The following is a 19,603-nucleotide window of genomic DNA, read 5'->3' on the forward strand; positions in this document are numbered from 1 at the left end:
AGATTAAATTTTTTAATATTTGAAAAAAATATAAAATTTGAATCTCTTGAAAACACCACACGTAAGCTATGTTATTTCTGATTTTGGGTAAGATTAACCAATCTAAATTTTTAAAATTGAAATATAATTAATTATTTTTTTAAAATTCATCTTTAAAAATATCACATAAAAGCACTTTAGGTGTCCAATATCTCAATTAAAGTACATCATAATTAGAGTATTGAAACAAAATTTCAATTTCCTTTTTTCTTATATCTAAAACCTACAAAAATCACAAAATTAAAACTTTATTATAAAAAAAATATTTTCTCTGTTATCTTACTTTTTAAGAGTCCATTTTAATTAATTATTTTTCAAAATTTAAGTAAATTATAAAAATAAGTGTATTTTTTCTTCTTTGCAAACTCAACCAAATCCTCTCACCCTAGATTTTTTTCTTGTTTCATTCATTCATCCTCAATAACAATTCGATATAATCAATAAAAATTAAAAATCTCCGTCTATTCCGATAAAATTATTCCAATTCACAAGGCAAAGTATCCAACTTTTTCCTTTTTCCCCTTTTCTGTTTTATTTGATTTTCAAGATTACTTTTTTTTGTATATGATTCTTGAAAATGGGTTCAGAAATTTTCCCTAAAGTGAAAAGTGAAGGTGGATCATCGGAGAGTGGTGGTTCAGAGAGTGGAGCTGATGAGAGAGGTGGAGATAATGATGCTTTTGAGTATTTTGGTTGGGTTTATCATTTGGGTGTTAATACAATGGGGCATGAGTATTGTCATCTTCGATTCTTATATATACGTGGGAAGTATATGGAAATGTATAAGAGAGATCCCCATGAAAATCCTGGCACTGTAAGTTTTTTTATGCTTTTGTTTGCTTAAGATTATTGTTTCTAGTAGCTTAGTTGGTTGACTAGATGATGCTTTAGTTGCTTAAGATTATTGTTCTTTTTAGCTCAATTAGGTGGCTATATGATGTTTATGTTGCTGTTAATAGTTCAATTGGTAGGCTAGCTTAACTTTCGCTTTGTTGGGAGGTCCCTTATAATGATTTCCCCGTCCTTACTCTATGTTATAAAAAAAATTACTCATTGGTTTCAATTTATTTATCTATTTTCCTCTTTGGTCTTTTTATAAAAGAGAATGCTTTTTCTTTTTGTTGAACTCTTCAATTACAACTCTTTACCACCATAACATTAAAAGAAATTTAAAGTCTTTCTTTATACGTTTTAAAACTTGGTGTCAAGATAAAACAGAACAATAAATTGAAATGGAGATAACTAAAAAGGTTGTACTTTTGTACCATTTTTTAAATAATGGTGGTGTCCAAGCTAAGCTTGTTTTTATACCTTGACTAATTTAACGAGGTACTTATTACCTTCCAGCACATGTTAAATCTAGGACAGATGGAAAAAATCTCGCAATTTACTACATTGACCACTAGGCTACACCCTTAGATGCAATTTGTACCATTTAAGTGGATTGAAATTGGAAGAATTAGATAGGACTTAAATGTTGATTAATGAATGGCTAAAAACAGGAAGTTTTTGAGCTTTGGGATGAGACCCTTTTGGACTAGTTGGAAACTTTAAGTGCTAATGCCTTGAAATTCTTGGTATTAACATTACACATCTTTAACACACAATAGTTATACATAGATTAGAAAAGAGTACCAAACAAGGTACTAATAATATACAAGGCTAATGCAAACATTAGTTATACATAGATTAGAAAAGAGTACCAAACAAGGTACTAATAATACACAAGGCTAATGCTTGCATTATTTTTCCTAATAATCTCTACCAAAGGACCCCTAAGTCCTATAGTCACTAGGAGCGTTCTAGTATTGTTTATAGATTTGTATGTTTGTAAAAATTTAGAGAACTCTAGTGCTAGAGTCGGTATCCAAATTTTTAAATATGTTAGTATTTACAATATTTGATCGAATGGGCCTAATGGAGTGACATGGACAGTGATGATTTAGATAAACAACCCCAACTAGCTTAGGATCGAGATATAGTTGTTGTTGCAAATTCGTTAATTTAGTTTTGTTGGTAGTATGTGTTCATCATATATTTTTTTTGACAACGGTAACAGATGTGTTCATCATATCTGACCGGACCTATTCATATTTCAGTTGAGCCAATTTCTGGTTATAGGGGAATCTGATAGATTTGAGTGGCTCAATCGAACCAAATGTTCTCTTCCCTTGCATTTTAAATATCTTGTAGCTTGAATATAATCTGAAAAGCAAGTAATATGTACAGACCAAGGTTAAAAGCTTAAAGAAAAAGTTCATTTAGTCAAATTAGCCAATTAGGTAACCTTTTGACACGTAGAGTAGATCTGCACAAAATTGTTGTTATTATATGACGTTTGAATAACATAGTAGTATTTTTGCGAACTACTAAAAATCCTATCAACGAGCATTTTGAAGAGGTGCCATTTAAACACTTCTTGAGATATGATATATTAATGTTACCCTTTGGTAAAGAGTACTGTTGATGTGGACATGTTACTGCATAAATGTAGCTGACAGTGAAAGGAAGATGAGTAGATTGTTGTTGCTTCACTAAAGCTACTCCTTGTCTTCATTGCATAGTACAGATCATCTTATTCAACATATTTGTGTGAATGAGTCCCCACATATAACAACATATTATTAAATTTTCTCCCTTTCTTGAAATAATTTGCGTAAACTAGTGCTGTTTCCTGTTTTCCTGTAAATGCTAACTGACAGCTCGGTTGTAGAGGAAAAAAAGAGTAAACAGTAAATAAAAGTAAGAACCCTTGCAACACAGTTTAGTTAAGTGAGAAAATAAGGGAAATTATTATGGTTTAGCATTCTGTCTTAGTCGAGACTAAAGTTTTAGAGCTCTACATGAGGAGGTAATATCTGGATTATATGGTATATGCTGACAAAGACCATGTGATATTCCATAGAGTACTAAGTGCTTGTAGCTCTTTCTAGTGAAACACCCAACGGTCTTGTTTACAGAAAAAAAAGTTGAATTCAGGATTCTTGGTTGCAAGAGTTTATAAGAATAGCTACCTTTTTAAGGCAAAACCTTTATGTTACCTGCTGGAATTTCCATTTTCCAGGTAGGTAACCCTTTGTTGATAATCTTTATGCCTTAAATTTATCTTCTTTCTGTTTCTTTGAATGCCCCTTGCTGGCCATCTTTAGTGGCAATGATTTTAAAGTTTGCGTACTCGGCCCATTTTCTCTCATTCACTGTCAAGCTTGTGTCGAATGATTGGTCCATACAAATTAAGTACTCCCTCCGTTTCAAAAAGGATGACCTAGTTTGTCTTGGAACGGAGTTTAAGAAAAGAAAGAAGACTTTTTAATCTTGTGGTACTAAATTAAAGTTATGTCAAATGTACCAAAATGCCCTTTAATCTTGTGGTTTTAAACATGTTAAGGGGGAATTTTAAAGTTAAAAGTGTTGCCAAAAAAGGAAAGGGGTCTTTTTGAAACAGACTAAAAAGGAAATAGGGTCATTCTTTTTGAAACGGAGGGAGTATTTTTAGTGCTTAGTCACAATAAAAAAGGAAAAAGGAGTATTTTAGTATCTGATGTATTTGCTGCATAGAAGCGAAGGCCTTGATTTATGTTATTACATCCTTGTTGCAGAAACCAATAAGGAGGGGTGTTATAAATCACACACTTATGGTGGAGGAAATAGGTCGCCGAAGAGTTAACCATGGGGTGAGACTCAAAACCATTAACATTTTATTGATTTCTCTGACCTTTAAGCATAAATTTGACCCTTCTTTTTATTGGTGCATCATGTACTTTCAGATGAGTGTTCTTTGTATCCATACCCCAATGACATTTTCTTTTTCTTTTGTCCCTTTTAGGATCTCTATGTGTTGAGGTTTTACAATCGATTGGACGAGACAAAAAGGGGAGAAGTAAGTGGGACTCATTCTTTATGCATTGTTAATGAAGCTGATGATGCTTATCTTTCTTTTGTTAATAAAGATTCTTACTACTTAAAAGAGATATTGTCGTTCAAAATTTAGCTTGCCAACATATGCTGAATATCTCGGGGCTCAGTTGATTCACTGTAATGTAGCTGAAGATAGTATTTCATGGCCCTTTATTATCAGAAGCAGGGAGAGGGACAATGAATTTGTTTTTGTCTTCTTTTCCTAACATTTTCCAATTGTTCTGTTCATAGATGACAAATCAATAAAGTTGTCCACTAACGAACATAAAAACACATAAATAGTGACATGCTCTCTGATTCAGATGTCATCAAGGTGTTTGAGTCCATCTCATTTAAATCCAAAATGTTTCTGTCAACTCTTCTATACTAATTCTCTCACAACTATTAGTTTCCTCATAGTGGAGTTAGCTAATTTGCGGGTTATTTTATATTGAGAAGGCTAATACTTGATTAAAATCTATTTCTGGAAGATTGCTTGTGCTTCGCCTGGTGAAGTAAGGAAATGGATGGAAGCCTTTGATCGAGCAAAACAACAGGTAAGGCATGATGGGCATTTTGACTTGATTTTCTTTTTCCTTTATTCATGAATTTTGTTAACATGGTTTTCAGATCCAACTTATTGCAAGTAAAGGTGTTGGCTCATTTCCCCTTGAGACTATAATACTCTCTGCAGTTCTAAACTATTCTGTGCATAATTGTGATGTTATATTTTATGCAAGAGAAGGCTTGCACTTATGATCCAGTTTGGCTGATTTGATTTTGAACTTGTCCGACTTGGCGATTTGATCTAATCTTAGACAGAACCAGCTGATATTAACATCTTTGTTGACTTTCACATGCCACATCCCTTGCAAACGGCACATCACTTGAGTTGTTACTTAGCAAAGGCATTAATTTGTTCCACATGATATTAGGTCAGAGTTTCCAAGTCCTATTAATTGAAGGTTATACGTTCAAGAAAAGAAAATGAAGAGAAGGGGAGTGCAAACAAAAATTATAAGGCACCACAATTTCTTTTTCTAATTTTTGTTCTAGTCAAATTTCATGAGGTAGGTGTCCTTTTCTTTTTTTAATAACCGTGGTGTCCGAGCTAGCTTGCGCGGACTTGGATTAATTTTACGGGATATGTGCTACCTCCCACCAACAGGTACTGGTAACTCTGTCCACCAATGCTTAGACATATGAGAAGAAATCACCTAGGAGTGAGGTGTACTTAAGTTCATCTATATATGCAAAATACTGTAATCGACTTTTACTATTGTGGTTTCCGAGATTAAAGGAAAGATGTGATAATGAAGTACGAAAATAGAATGAGGGAAAGTAGTTATTTGTTTCCTGCTTAGGAGTGAATTAGGTTACAAGACTCTAAATGGATGCTTCTTCTGGCAATTTTCGCAGAAGCATCTGATGCATGAATAGGTTTGATCCCAGATCACCATAAAATCATGCTCATGAAAGAATGTGGCCATCTTACTTTGATTAACTGTTGTTTCTCATACTGGACTATTTTATTGCAGGCAGATTATGATCTTTCAAGAGGTCAAAGTGCAAGAGATAAACTGAAGTTAGAGAGCGAGTATGGTCCAGACTTCTTGATTGAAAAAAAATGCTTCTTCTGAAATTTAATAGACTGATGTCATTTTTATTTGGAGTGCCTCCCACATCCCTTCCCCCTTCTATTTTCTACCTTCTCTAAAAGAGGCAACAATCTGGAAACTGGAGAGTGATTAATAGAAGCCTTACTAATTTAGGATTTAGCTTACATTGCTCAGATCTTGCAAAAATGCCCATGCATCTGCATCGGATCCTTAAAAGGTACTATTTTGGAGGATCCAACACGACTGCGGCGACATTTTTGGAGGATCTAATCAACATAGGATTTGGATAGTGTTTATATCTATGTTACAGTTTTCATCAACTCTTGGACTCGTTGCTTGAGCCCATTGTGATGTTAATTCTTATATAGTTGGTCTTTCTCCTTGCTATCTCTTTAAATAGTTTCTGTATCTCATTAAATTAATCTCTCTATCAAAGGATCAACCTTGCTGGACATCGACCTAGAGTACGGCGGTATGCGCATGGCTTGAAGCAGCTGATAAGAATAGGACAAGGTGAGGAGGGGGGAAACTATTGCTGATACTCTGTGAAAATTATGATTTTGCCTGCACCGATCAATTTTATTTTTTTTTAAAAATGATTTTGCCTCTTCCAGCATAGAATAGCTTCTTCATTCCTTTAACTAGTATTTTTATTTTGATTTCCTTCCTTTAACTGAAGATTCCAAGCAGTATGGATGACATAAGTGATGTCAAAACAGATAAAAACTTTTATTTCCCTGGATACCGTGTGTGTAACATGCATATTCACACCTCTATGGGTGCATGTGCTGCTTTTCAATTGTAGATGATTTTTCTTTCCATCCAAATTAAGTATCCTATTGTATTATTTATCTCTTTTTGTTGCTTTACAAAATATTTTATCGTTGACTATTTGTCAAATGTTGATGATGCCATCCACAACACTAGTAACCACATGTCCTTGATGTGTGAATACAAACACTCAAAATAACAATAAATTTTCAAAAATGCCCTTCAATGCATAGGTCCTGAGAAGCTCTTGCGGAAATCCTCAAAATTGGGTGCCAAAAGTGAAACGGATGTGTACTTTGAAGCAGATGGCACAGATGTGGTTGAAGCACATGAGTGGAAATGTGTTCGTACTCTTGATGGTATGTCTTTTCATCTTCTTTAATAATAATTATTCCCTCCATTTCAATTTGTTTGTCTGGTTTTGACTTGGCATGGCACAGAGTTTAAGAAAGTAAGGAAAAACATTTGAATGAGAATCTTGGGGTCATAAACTAAAGATATGTAGATTGAACCAAAATGTCATTTGATCTTCTCGTCTTAAACATGTTATGTGTAAAGTTTATATTAATGAGTTGCTCAAAAAGGAAAGAGACATTCTCTTTTAAACAAGCTAAAAAGGAGAGTATGACGAGCTAATCGAAAAGGAGGGAGTAATATTTTTTAAAAGCTATTGGATTAGATGAGGAGAAAAAACAGAATAATGCCAATCAACAACAACATGCCTAGTGAAATATCACAAGTGGGGTCTGAGGAGGGCAGACTATATGGACCTTACCAGTTACCACTTACCACTACCTTGTTGTTTCCGAATGACTAAAATGATGACCATAAAAAAAGAAAAAGAAAAAGAAAACAAATTTAATGGAGCTTGATATCTGTAATGAAGTAGGTCAGAAGTTGTTTCTTCTTGTAGCTCTGTAAGTTAACGAAATATAAACAAACAAAGCAGGTAACAGGAATATTTGCAGTATACAATTTGGTCCAAATAACTGTTTACACATGTAGGACAAATACCCTTGAAGGAAAATAATAGCAGCTTTGAATGAAATAACATCCTGACCAGAAATCAAACAGGGTATCAACAACTTGCTTACCATACAATTGTTTGAGAACTTGGTATAGTTTTCTGTTATTAAGACTACGTACTGCAAGTAATCCCCAAATATATTAATGCAGCAGTCAAATAGAGGAAAGAAAAATGTACGATATATGATCATGCCAAAGGAAGAGATTACTATCTTCTCAGCACAATATATGCTTTAGATTTTCTTCTTGATTAGTAATATAAAAAGGGAAAGATAAAATGGTTGTAGGATTTCAGTTTGATCTTTTCCTGTTAGATCTTTACTTGAATTTTTGAGTTGGAATAATTTTGTTTAAACTTATCTGCTATGCCTCTAAAATTTGCCTTCTTCAAATGTTGTAACTCATTTTCTGATGTCGTTTCCCACCTTCTTTGTAGTGTAGGTGTTCGGATATTTGAAGATATGGCAAACAAAAAGGTATCTGCCATGCCACTAGATTTACTGTCGTGATTGGAGATTGCAAGTCTATACTGTGTTAAGATGTCTAGACTGCTGTTTATTGGTGCATATTAAGAGATATGATAAATCTTTAAGAGCTTTAACCAAGTTTATGAAAGACACTCTTTAATTCCTGACTGATATATGTAGTTTTATGTTTAAACCATCAAATATGTACATACAAATATATATAACCATGGTGTCCAAGCGGACTTGCGTCCACCTCGACTAATTTCATGGATTACCTATTATGTCCCACTAACACAGGTACGGGGTAACTCTATCCACAAAGCTTGAACAAATAGAAGGAATCATGAGTTTTTGCCTCCTTTGAGATTTGATCTTTAGACCTCGTGGTTCTCCGCCCACTTCATTGACCTCTAGGCCAAGCCCTTGGTGCTAAACTAAGAAAAGCATATACCTACATTAAAATAGTCTTAGTCTATGCATGACCTGCAGGATTGAAGAAACTGAACCATTTGTATATTTTCTTATGACTTCTCTTTTCTGTTACCTTCGTCACTGGTTCTGATTTCTGATTTTTATGACATCTTGCTGAGTAGTGAGATTGAGAAAGGGCAGAACTCAGTTTGATAGGATACTTGTTGCTGTATCTTAAGCAAATTTCTTTCTAAAATATAACAACATTATAGATAGTAGGTAAAATAAGATTAAGATTAATTTCCACAAGCTTTGATTTAATATTTTATTTATAAGGTAGCTGCTGATTTAATATCTATGAAATATAAGGTAGATATAAGCATTCTGTTCTTTTCTTTTGTCATCTATATCTTCATATTTTTTTTATATTTGGCAAATCTTCAAGGATCGTTGTCTGGGTTTTATATTATTTATACAGTCAAAAATTAGTCTGACATGCTCCTTTTAAGGTCTTTCATATTATCCTAGGTTTTATTTGTACAATCAAGAACTTGTCTGCCATTCTTTTCTTCTTTCCTGTAGACTGGTAAAGGAGTTCTTGTCAAGGCCGTTGGTGTTGTCGAAGCTAGTGCAGATACTGTCTTTGATGTGCTTTTGAGTCTTGATCGACATCGAAGATATGAGTATGTTCCTTGAACTATGTGAAAGTTGTGGAATTTTATTGTTCAATTCGGGCTAATAGTTATCTTGCAGGTGGGATATGTTAACAGGAGACGTGGAGTTGATAGAATCTTTGGACGGTCACTGTGATGTTGTTTATGGGACACTTGATCTCCGAAAACTTTCTTGGTAAGTTCCAACCATTCATATTCTGCTTCTTAATGGTGCTCTGTGGGGGTATATTTTTTGAGAATTGTGAAAGACCATTTAAAATCTGATTGAAGAGCTTATCACTAACCAATATGAGACAAACTATCAACCAGTCTTCAGAAATATAAGAGTATTCCTCAATCTCATAACATCAAGTTGGCTGAAGTGGTTGACTAGTATTTCACCTCTATACATGTTGGATATGACTGCTTCTAAGAAGCTAGCCCTGCTGTTAATAGCATCTTTGGTGCGCGACTAGTACTAAAGCTAGTTGAGTCAATGAATCAGGTATGGTGATGTACAAATTATTCTTTGGCTATACAAATTTTTAAAGCTTTATGTTAAAGCTAGTGATTGGCATATAAAAAGAAGAAAAAGAAGGAAGCAAAGGAATTGGAACAAGTAGATTTATGAGTCCTTGATAGGAATGGAAGACTTGAATGTGTTTCCCATACAACTTGCCTTAAATTTATTCTAGTACTCATAACCACCAAGTTACAGTTAAAATCCTCAGTGAAAGAAAAATTGGATAAGATAATGAAAAAATATTATAAAATTATAGAGGGGGCAGATTAGGATACATCAAGAAATGTTGAGGCTGTATCCAAGATTGAGGAGCTTAGGGATTTGGGGTGGTGAGCAAAATTAACTTAGTGATAGTAGTTTCGTTTTCCATATCTTCTTTCTCTAATAGCGGCTGCTGAGGCATAAGGGTGGTAAAAATTAAAACATACACCAGGAAATAGGAAACAATATCTCTATATTCACAAAAGCTGCGTGCACACCACCCTCCGCAGACCCCACTTGTGTGTATGATGTTGTTAGGAAGAAGAATGGAAAGGGATGCTGAGAAGCAGAAGATAGCATTTGGATATGTAAGTAATGTAGAAACAGAATAGAAGAAATACTAACATCTATGAGCAGTTGAATTCCAAAGCTGGGTGGTACGGTACGAGCTGAGATTAAGGAGAACACAAATGAGTGATGTGAACGAAAGAAACACTGTTGATTATGGATCTTCCTTGATGTGTGAAATGTATTGTTTTAGGTGTTTGTACATGCAACATCAAACCTTGTTGTCTTGTCCTGTTTTATGTATCACTTGCCGTCTTGATAGGCCTGTAGTGAAATGTTATCATTTTTTCGACCCTTTGATGTGGGTGATCCTTCTCTTTATGTCTGGAGGTCTTTCAAATTTGGTCTCCTTGAGTCTTCTTCTTCTTTTAATACATCAGAGGTTCTCTTTTGCAGGTGGCAGTCTAAAAGAGATTTTGTCTTTTCTCGGAGGTGGTTTCATGGTCAAGATGGAACATATAGTGAGGATCCTGAGCTTTCTCTCTATTAAATTCATCTGTATTATATCCAAAAATCGTTCTTCTTTGAGACAGATTTCTAATAATCTCTGCTTCTTCTTTTGTTTTGTTAATAAGTAAGATTAATGTGCATGAATCTGTTCATTTGCTTAAATTTGCTGTCCCTATTATTTTAGAACCTTACACTTCAAATTATTGTAAGTATGGTGTAGTTATGCAAAAATTTTGTAGAAATTATAAGCAGAGAATTTGTCAAGGATATGACCTTGCATTTTCCGAGAATCAGACCTTGCCCTTTATATCGTTTGACTACATTGGCAATACCTGCATATATATATTGATCTGATGAGTGTCTGGCAGGGAGTTCCTCGGGCACTGTATAGTGTATATTTGTACTTGTGGTTCTTCCCTTTTGGAAATATTATCTAAAGAAATAGAGAGTCGTAATAATTGTTAGTAGGATAGAATCTATGTTTTCTCAATACCAGGCATACATATCATATGCTATTCAGCTTGTTTGTTTACTTTTTCATTTTATTATGCTTTCACTGATGGATACTTTTCAACATTTAATGCAGCAATTTTGCATTTCCCAACTGAATACAAAAAGCGGCCGCCAAAAAGTGGATATCGACGAATAAAAATGATCGGTAAGTAACTCCACTTCATAAAAGATGTAGTACTGGAAGGTTTATCAAAATAAAATATAGTATCTGAAGAGATCGCTCGTTACTAGTATGGTTAGGATGTAGGATTGATTCAGGGATTTCTATCACCTTGTCCATGCTATTTTCCTACTCATGTGTTTCTACCTTGAGATGATGGGTAGAATACGAGTTAGTGCCATGGTGCTGAGAAATATTTTAGAGATTTCAGTTACCTTACAAACAACATTAGTTTGATGCCTGAAGTTCTCAACAATGGTTCAAGAGACTGAACTTGAGCCCTCAGCTTGAGAAACTAAAAAAATTTCTTACTGTATATGTCCCAAAACCACATGTCGCTCGAAAATGAAGGTAGGAGATGAAGTAGGATTTTGATAAAGACCTTAAAGGCTTAAACGAGGTATTTGACATGGCTCGGACTGAAGTCTATTGCGGAGGATAACTGGTCCAGATGCATAAGCCTTTGGAATATGTTTTTGTATATCTGGAAATATTTATAATCTGGGTAATTATCCTAAACATCCAGCCAATCCCAATTCAGTGCAGCTCAGCTAGATTTTTGTCGTCTGGAAATTCATCTCCTTTGACTAGTTAATGATATCTTTAATCCAGATGGATATGAGATAATTTAGCTTCAAATGTGTGTTGGATTTCATCTGAAAGGTCAAGGATAATCATGGTAACCTAAGAGATCATACTTGTAAACGTGGAAGACAGCAATACTTGTGCAGGAAGGGGGAAACAGGAAACAGCTGACTTTACTATGATCAGGGATCCCGGGGGTTACTGCAGCAACAGGGTGTATAACCTGTTCTTATACATATATTTTAGGTGACTAACATTGCATTAGTCACCAGTCAATTAAAAACAAGCCAACAGCCGTTGCTCAATTTCAAAAAAAAAAAAAAAAAACAGCCACTGCCAGCTTAATCTGAGAAAATAAACAGCCTATTGAGGTTATCCTAACCACATAAGGGCTAGAATGGTTACAGCAGCCAAGACTGAATTGAAGTTCTCACACCAAGTGGTGCTTAACATTTTATACGAGAAGGTAATATTCCTAGTGATCCTATCCACATCAACATATTTTTGCTTAAAAAATTCTTTGATTTCTCTATCCATATGGCATAGACTGTGTCAGCATAGACCATTTTAAATATTTGAGCTCTACGAGTCTTCCCTTTTGCACTCTTGATGATCTACTGTTAGATGATGATCCCATATTCTACCAATACCAAACTGTAGATGCATCCATTACAGAATGTTAGCCCATAGCTGCCTGGTGAGTTGACTTTGCACAAACAGATGGTCCCTTGTTTCTTCTTCCATTGACGTGCAGACACACACTGAGGATGTATACTGTAGCCCCATTTGAGCAATGAGCAATCTGTCCTTGGTGAACATTTTTGCTTGTACCTGTAACCACATTGTAACATGTTCTTACTTCTTATACATGTTATACCCATTCTTCTGCTTCTCAATATGTGCAACACTACTAACCTCAAGTACAGTCCACTTTTTAATTTTAGATTCATGAGCTGTACCTTTTTCAAATGTTTACCTTGCATAAAGTGCTTCAAAATTTATGTTGGGACACAATGACACAAATTTGTTTCTTTGTTTGACTTTCTCAGTGTGTCCTAAATGTTTGTTTATACAGATCTTCGGGTAGCTAAACATCTCCTGTTTATAACTTATCCATATTACTTTGGATTCCTTCCTCCTTGGTTATGTTTTTCTTAAAATTATGCTATATTATTTCTCAAAAGAAATTATGCTATATTACCTATCAAAATTATTTGTGGTATAGTGAGGTTCTATTGACACTGTTTTACTTACTGGTAGATCTGTGAGAATCGTGTCTGCCAAACTTCACTTTCTTTTGTGGTATGCTGTCAAAGTGATGATCATGAACCTTAGTTTTCTGTAATTGGTTTGTGCATTTATATAGCCGTATATGCTTCTACTTCAAGCTGCTAATTAGATAGATGCATGCTGCATGAGTACCATTGTTCTTGCTGCAGTTCTCAAGACATTGTTGATACCATGGAAATTTTATGAGTTTGATGTTAGCATTTCTAGATTTATTGCAACTTCTTTAAGATAAGAGATTATTTATTCTTAAGCATTGCTGATTGGTCCTGACAAAACTATGTTATATTGTAGCTTGTTCTTGGGAGATCAGCAATATAGGCACTTCCTCCTCATTAAAGCCTGCCAGATGCCTTGTGACACTGATTCTGGAGATACGTTCTAAGGCCTGGTTTAAGTGGAAGAATAATGAATTCTGTAAATTTGAGAGAACACTTCCTTTTGGAATGTTGAGTCAAGTGGCAGGTTGGTCAATTTGATTACCTATGTTTTCTGGAAGCTCATGCCTTGTGTTAGAAAGCCTAAATTCACAATACATTGTATTCTTTTAGTTTCCGGAATTATCCTCCCCTCTACCATCCCCAGAAAATGGACAAAAAATCCATAACCTTCATCTGTAGGTCATAGAACATTTTCTTTTTGGCATTGATGATGCGGCATTTTTTTCTTCTGTTCTCTGTTTCTACTTTGCGTGTTGAGTAAAAGTTGAGAGTAATGCCTCTGATTTTGCTCTTACATTATGTAACTGGAGCTTATGTGGTCCGCGGAAATCTGCGTCTTTATTTTCCTTTCTTAAGCAGTGAAGATTAATTCTCTCTTTCTACCTCACTTTCCGGTTAAGATTTTTTTCCCCTAATCAATGTATAGTTTCTTCTTTCCTATACCTACGAGTTGTTATGTTCTTCCTTGCTTCCTTTATCATTGGCCAGAAAGCATAGACCACTTAAATCACTTGCATTTCCTATCACTTGCATTTCCTTTGTAATCTGACGGTAGTAGTGACCAAAAGTTCCTTTGACTCTTGTTCCCTTTAACACTGTATTCTGATTTGCTTCCAACTTTCTCGAAGGTTGTGAGGGGCAGTTATTTACCCTCCCCTTCCTCCATGAACTAACAGTTCTTTTGTGTTTGGCTCCTTCAAATTTACACCTTAACCTGTGTTGATCATCAACACGTATTTCCAGAAAGATTTTTCTTCCATTTTAGTCACCATACAATAATTCTGAAGTCAGAATGGCTAGACCATGCAACCTTCTTTATATCACAGCTCATTGCAGTGGTGATTTTTGCCGTCTTAATGTTTTATCATTTGTGTAGGTTTGAAGGAATATATTGGAGCAAATCCAGCACTTACATTTGAATCATCCACTGTAGTTGTTCAGTCAAAAACATCTGGTGTTTCTATATCAAGCAATGAGCTGGAGGATGCAATGGGATCAGATGAATTCTATGATGCAATAGGTACCGATTCGTCATCATCAGATGAAGATAGTGGTGATGAAGTATCTAGTAAGCAGGTTTGTTGTTTCTCGTGTTCCTTCATCAAAAGCACTGCAATAGCTCCGGAAACTGTCTTGTTCGATTACCTGCCTTTGAACCCTTTATATGTTTTTTTTACTCTTTATTTACCTCTGACAGGACAAAAAGGTTAAGCTAAAAAATGTTTCATGGGCCATAGCAAGCTTAGCCTTAAAGAAGACATCGGGTAACTAAATTCATTGCCACCTTTCTTGCTTTGGTATATGTGGAAGCATATCTGTAGCAGTTCAATTTGTAATCATGTATCTCCATCATCAGTTACTCTAAATACTAAGCAGATCATGAATGATTTACTTGAGATGGTATTTATGAAGAACATTAGTCCTCTTTAAGACCAATTAAAATTAAAAACAAGAATTGTTTACTCAAAACAATCTCCAAAATAGGGGCCTAACATTGGCAACAATGCTCTCTGTGAAAAAGAAAGTAAAGATGTGAACCATCTCTTCTTTCGCTGCAGTTTCACCACCCAACTTTGGAGTGTAATGTTCAGCGTTTTGTTACTTAGTTGAGGAATGCCTAGAACAGCCAAGCTCTCCTCCTATGCCAGTACAGGAAAGGTTAAGTAAAGACTTCAACCTTGGTTTGGATCACAATCCCTATGACAATATGGTGGTCCATCTGGAAGGAAAGAGATGGAAGAAACAAACATGGAGCCGTGACAACTGTATAGTTTAGATGTATCTCTTCTATCTGGATCTGTGATTACTGTAAAGTTTAGATGTATCTCTATTATCCTTTGGTGCAACATGGCTGTAGTAACTGATGTAACTCATAGATGCCAAATGATTTTTGAGCTCTTTCTTTTTTTTGAAAAAAAAAAAGAAATTTATTTTTGAGCTCAGTACATAATATGTGATTTGAGGCATAGTTGTTATTGTGGTACTGCACAATATTGGATGTAGCTTATCTCTTGGTGTAATAACATGCACTTATTGCTGAATATCAATGAAACTACCTTTACCTATCAAAAGAACACTAAAGTATTGTTTTATTAGCCTAGAAGGTTTGAATGTTTAATATAGAGGTCTGCAAAGAAAGTAGACACCTTGCATAAATCCCTCTCGCCATTATGTACCATTTTTCTGGAGTAGGGAGTGGGTGGTATGAGGTCACTGTTATATACATTCAGGTGTAGGGAAATTGTTCACAGTCTTTAGATGATACTGCGTTTTATCCTTTTCCACTTAAAGTCTCTTAAGCAACGTCATTTAAAAAAATTGTCTTGCATGCAGCACCAGACACTAGTAAGGAACTAAATCCCAATGTACCTTCATTAACTCTTGATCCAAGTCAGTTTCATGGTACCATGCGGCATGCAAAGGGTGAGGGTGACTCTGATTGCTGGTCTTCACCGAGTGGTTCTGGTTTCATGATCAGAGGAAAGACATACTTGAAAGACAGTACGAAGGTAGCTTTTAATTCTTGAATCCAAATATTTGGATCAAGTTTTCACATGTTCCTGAATATTTTTTAACAGCTTTCTTTTCCTGCTTCTCTTCCGTATTACAAGAGTCACCTATTTAGCAGTTTTTAGTGTAAAGAAAAGAAGAAAGACCAAGGGTATTATTGACTCATAAAAATTGGGCCTATGGACAATTTGTTTGTTTTTATTAATTGCTGATCACCAAGGCCGTGCCATCTTTTAAACTCCTTGCTTACCTCGTAGTTTACGTCATGCATTAAGCTGGATAGAAATTAGAATCGTAGTAATTGCATCTTTTGTAGGTTACTGGTGGAGATCCTCTGCTCAAGCTTATTGCAGTTGACTGGTTCAAGGTGGATGAATGCATCACAAATATTGCTCTTCATCCTAAATGTCTTGTTCAGGTAATGAAGAATCACTTAGTACCTGACTGCACTTTGTTTATCCTCTAGAAAAAGAAGAGAAGTTGTTTTGTTAGTCAAACTAATAAAGTGAACAAAAGATAATATACTTCACGTCAATGCACTATCTAAATTTTTCTGAGAAGATAATGGATATATTGTTTCCAGTTATCTCCTAAACGAAAGATGCAATCAGATAGCTCCTATATGGAGCTAGCGCTGAGATAGATCAGGTCAGATTCCTGACCTTTTGAAGCGAACCATTGACGTGATTGTTGAAATTTTATTTATGCAAAACACTGCCTGTAGACGTGCTTGTCGTCACCTTTTGTCTCTTTAAAGTCATTGCAAAATTTGTTGTATGATATAGAACTTTGTAAAGTTTTTACATATCAATTTAAAGGAAATGAAACAGAAAATACATGAAAATGATAATGCAAGAACTTCACTTTTCTAGCTTTTTATATTTAGTCATGAACTTGTGATTATAAGCATAGCCATATGCATCTTAAGATTGTTACTACGAGAATAGTCTCTTTCACCACACAAAGTGCCACAATGAATGGGGGAATGGATCTTATAAGGTAAACAAGATATGATTTAAAGAGCTTCCTTGAATTCAACCCAAAAAACAATGTTTCTAACTGAACAATGTGCAAGAATTGGTTGCCAGTTCTTGCAATGAAGCATATTTCTCTATCCAATCTTATTTTCTTATTCTATTAGCTGCTAAGCATATTTGTTGTTAACAAGGTTTCCTAACTGCAGTCTGAAGCAGGGAAGAAAATTCCATTCGTCCTAATAATTAACCTTCAGGTACGCCTTTTGGCTTTTCCCTTGTAATTTTGAAATAGATCAGACTGTTTCACAAAAGACTTGACATGAACACATCGTTAATAACCACTGTGGATCCAAAAGTATGAAGAGAATTTAAAGGCTGAAGAATTAAGAGTTTAAACTGTGTATTATAGCTAAAAGATTCGTCCTAAAACATTCACGTTGATCATTATCTTTAAGATTATCTAGTTGAAAAAATACAAATACAGTTTTAAAAGGAAAGGACATCACAAATTTGGGTCTTTAACCTGAAAATGCAATCTTCTTGAATAAAAGTTCATTGTATGAAATGTCAACGATTCTGTTCTGGCTTGGTTTTCAGGTTCCAGCTAAACCAAATTATAGCCTGGTTCTTTATTATGCCGCTGACAGACCTGTAAATAAGGATTCATTGTTGGGTAAATTCATTGATGGAACTGACTCTTTTCGTGATTCAAGATTCAAATTGATTCCAAGCATTAGAGAGGTATTAATTACTCTGTCGGGAGCAGACTTCTTTCTTTATACACTCTTTGCTAATAGCTTCTGATAACAGGGATACTGGATGGTTAAGCGTGCCGTTGGAACTAAAGCTTGCCTTCTGGGGAAGGCAGTAACGTGCAAGTACCTTCGACAAGATAACTTTCTTGAGGTTGGGTTCCAAGTTTGACCTTCTTATTTTGCATTCTGCATGCTATCACCATGCTACTTTTACTGCATTTAATGTTGGAAGGGCGTGGATTAAGTTGCTGGGTGTGTTATGATATGGAGTTTTCAATTTTTCCATGTTTGGTTGGTTAATTTTTTTTTAAAATATTCTCTTGGAAACTAAGTTCCTTTAAAATGAGGAAAATTGGAAAACAAGTTTCATCAGTGACATTCCACATTGATTGCCTTCTCCCCACCTTCCAACACATCCCCACACTTTATAGTCCCCCACCCTGATCATCCTCACACCCCTACCCCCATAGTGTTTGCCTAGATTATATATAAAAAGCCTTTGGAACAATATTGTCTGCTTATTTACCGAACACCAGAAAAGAAATGAGAAAATACTTATTTTCCGGGAAATTCATTGGAAAACATACCAAATACACCCTAAGTTGCTAGAGTTCTCTCTGAAAAAGCAAGAAAGTATTTCTCTTGTGCTCAGGCATTTATGCTTGCATGGATTTGTCTGAACTCTCAAGTGGCTTTCCTTCAATGCATATGCTTTCTTCACTGATTTTTTTAATTTTTAACCCTGAAATGGAACTTCATGCATGCAGATTGATGTGGACATCGGCTCTTCATCTGTGGCAAGAGGTGTTATTGGTCTTGTACTGGGCTATGTGACAAGCCTTGTCGTTGATCTTGCTATTCTAGTTGAGGTATGTTGTTCTTGATCTTGTGACCATGGTCCATCTCAATAGGAGTAAAATCTTCTAGTAGTTTAGAGTGATAACCTTATGAAATGCTAGACCATTTCATTGTTGTTCTAGAACTTGACAAACAAAGAAGAATAGACGCAGGTCTATTTTAGCGTTATTTTGCTTGATTAATGTTTTCTCTGTCTCTCTCAATCATGCACATGACATGGTGATGTTGTTGTTTCCCTCTTCAAGCATTGAAGTTTAAGATACTTAAAACCAGACGTAAAACACAAATATCTATATACCTAATAGAACTAAAGACAAGATGTGCCTGAACACAATCATGCTCAATTGAATAAAGAACAAATGGTAAAAGGAGAAGTTCAAATATTCTGAACTAGCCTTATCAAGTCCTAATAACCTCGCCCCCTTTACTTGTACTTTTTCTTGGGTACTAATAAACAAAGTAGGGGTCAACGTCGAACCCTCCACTACTAGGGAAGCTGAAAGACTGGGTGGTCGGATTTCTTCAAAATAAATGAAGTGAGTGGTCATGTTCAAAAACGATACATTTCCATGTCAACAAGACAAAAAGTTGTTGGCGTCCTGGTTTCAATTCCTTAACAATTCAGTTGCATTTGCCATTCTGTAATGATTCATGTCACCTGCACATGACCATGGTTGGATACACATTTTGCAGGCAAAAGAAGAGGCTGAACTCCCTGAATACATTCTTGGAACTGTTAGATTAAATCGCGTAAAGGTCGATTCTGCTGTACCATTGGAGGGTTGATGAGTCTTTTGTTAGTAAGTGCCATTAATCGCCTTTGAAATCGAATACTGTTGAGTCAGTACTGTTATTTTGTATACATTATATCCCCACTTGTCTGGGAATGACTTATAGTTGTTGTATCATAATGATATACCAAAAACAGCACAGAATCAAATGCTTTTACCTTGTAACAAAAGTTGTAACTTGTAACTGAGATGAATGTTGTGTGGATAATAAATTCGCATATATTTGTGACAGATATAGTGATTATCCATTTTTCTATATACATTGAATTTCAGTTAAAAATTTCCTCAACATATGCTCACTCAAGATAGTTGGCAAAGCAT

At 35.1% G+C, this 19,603-nt stretch overlaps 1 protein-coding gene across 2 annotated transcripts; it reads left to right on the forward strand.

Moving 5' to 3' along the window:
* Positions 1–394: 394 nt before the first annotated feature.
* Positions 395–19,515, forward strand: LOC107026334 (protein ENHANCED DISEASE RESISTANCE 2). Of its 2 annotated transcripts, XM_015227264.2 has the most exons (22): positions 396–853; positions 3,639–3,713; positions 3,866–3,919; positions 4,428–4,493; positions 5,475–5,533; positions 5,992–6,068; positions 6,560–6,685; positions 7,794–7,828; positions 8,813–8,913; positions 8,984–9,079; positions 10,352–10,416; positions 10,992–11,063; positions 13,245–13,415; positions 14,268–14,467; positions 14,589–14,655; positions 15,725–15,900; positions 16,218–16,319; positions 17,085–17,132; positions 17,476–17,619; positions 17,689–17,784; positions 18,401–18,502; positions 19,185–19,515. In XM_015227264.2, the coding sequence occupies exons 1-22, from the start codon at positions 617–619 to the stop codon at positions 19,275–19,277; spliced, it is 2,262 nt and encodes a 753-aa protein (XP_015082750.1). In that variant the 5' UTR covers positions 396–616; the 3' UTR covers positions 19,278–19,515. The 2 variants fall into 2 exon arrangements, 1 of the variants encoding a protein (XP_015082750.1); XR_001457565.2 differs by lacking the exons at positions 17,689–17,784; positions 18,401–18,502; positions 19,185–19,515 and adding an exon at positions 16,485–16,549 and having other exon boundaries at positions 395–853; positions 17,476–17,567.
* Positions 19,516–19,603: the final 88 nt, after the last annotated feature.

Source organism: Solanum pennellii, chromosome 7, assembly GCF_001406875.1.
Source record: "Solanum pennellii chromosome 7, SPENNV200".
NCBI classification, from domain to species: domain Eukaryota; kingdom Viridiplantae; phylum Streptophyta; class Magnoliopsida; order Solanales; family Solanaceae; genus Solanum; species Solanum pennellii.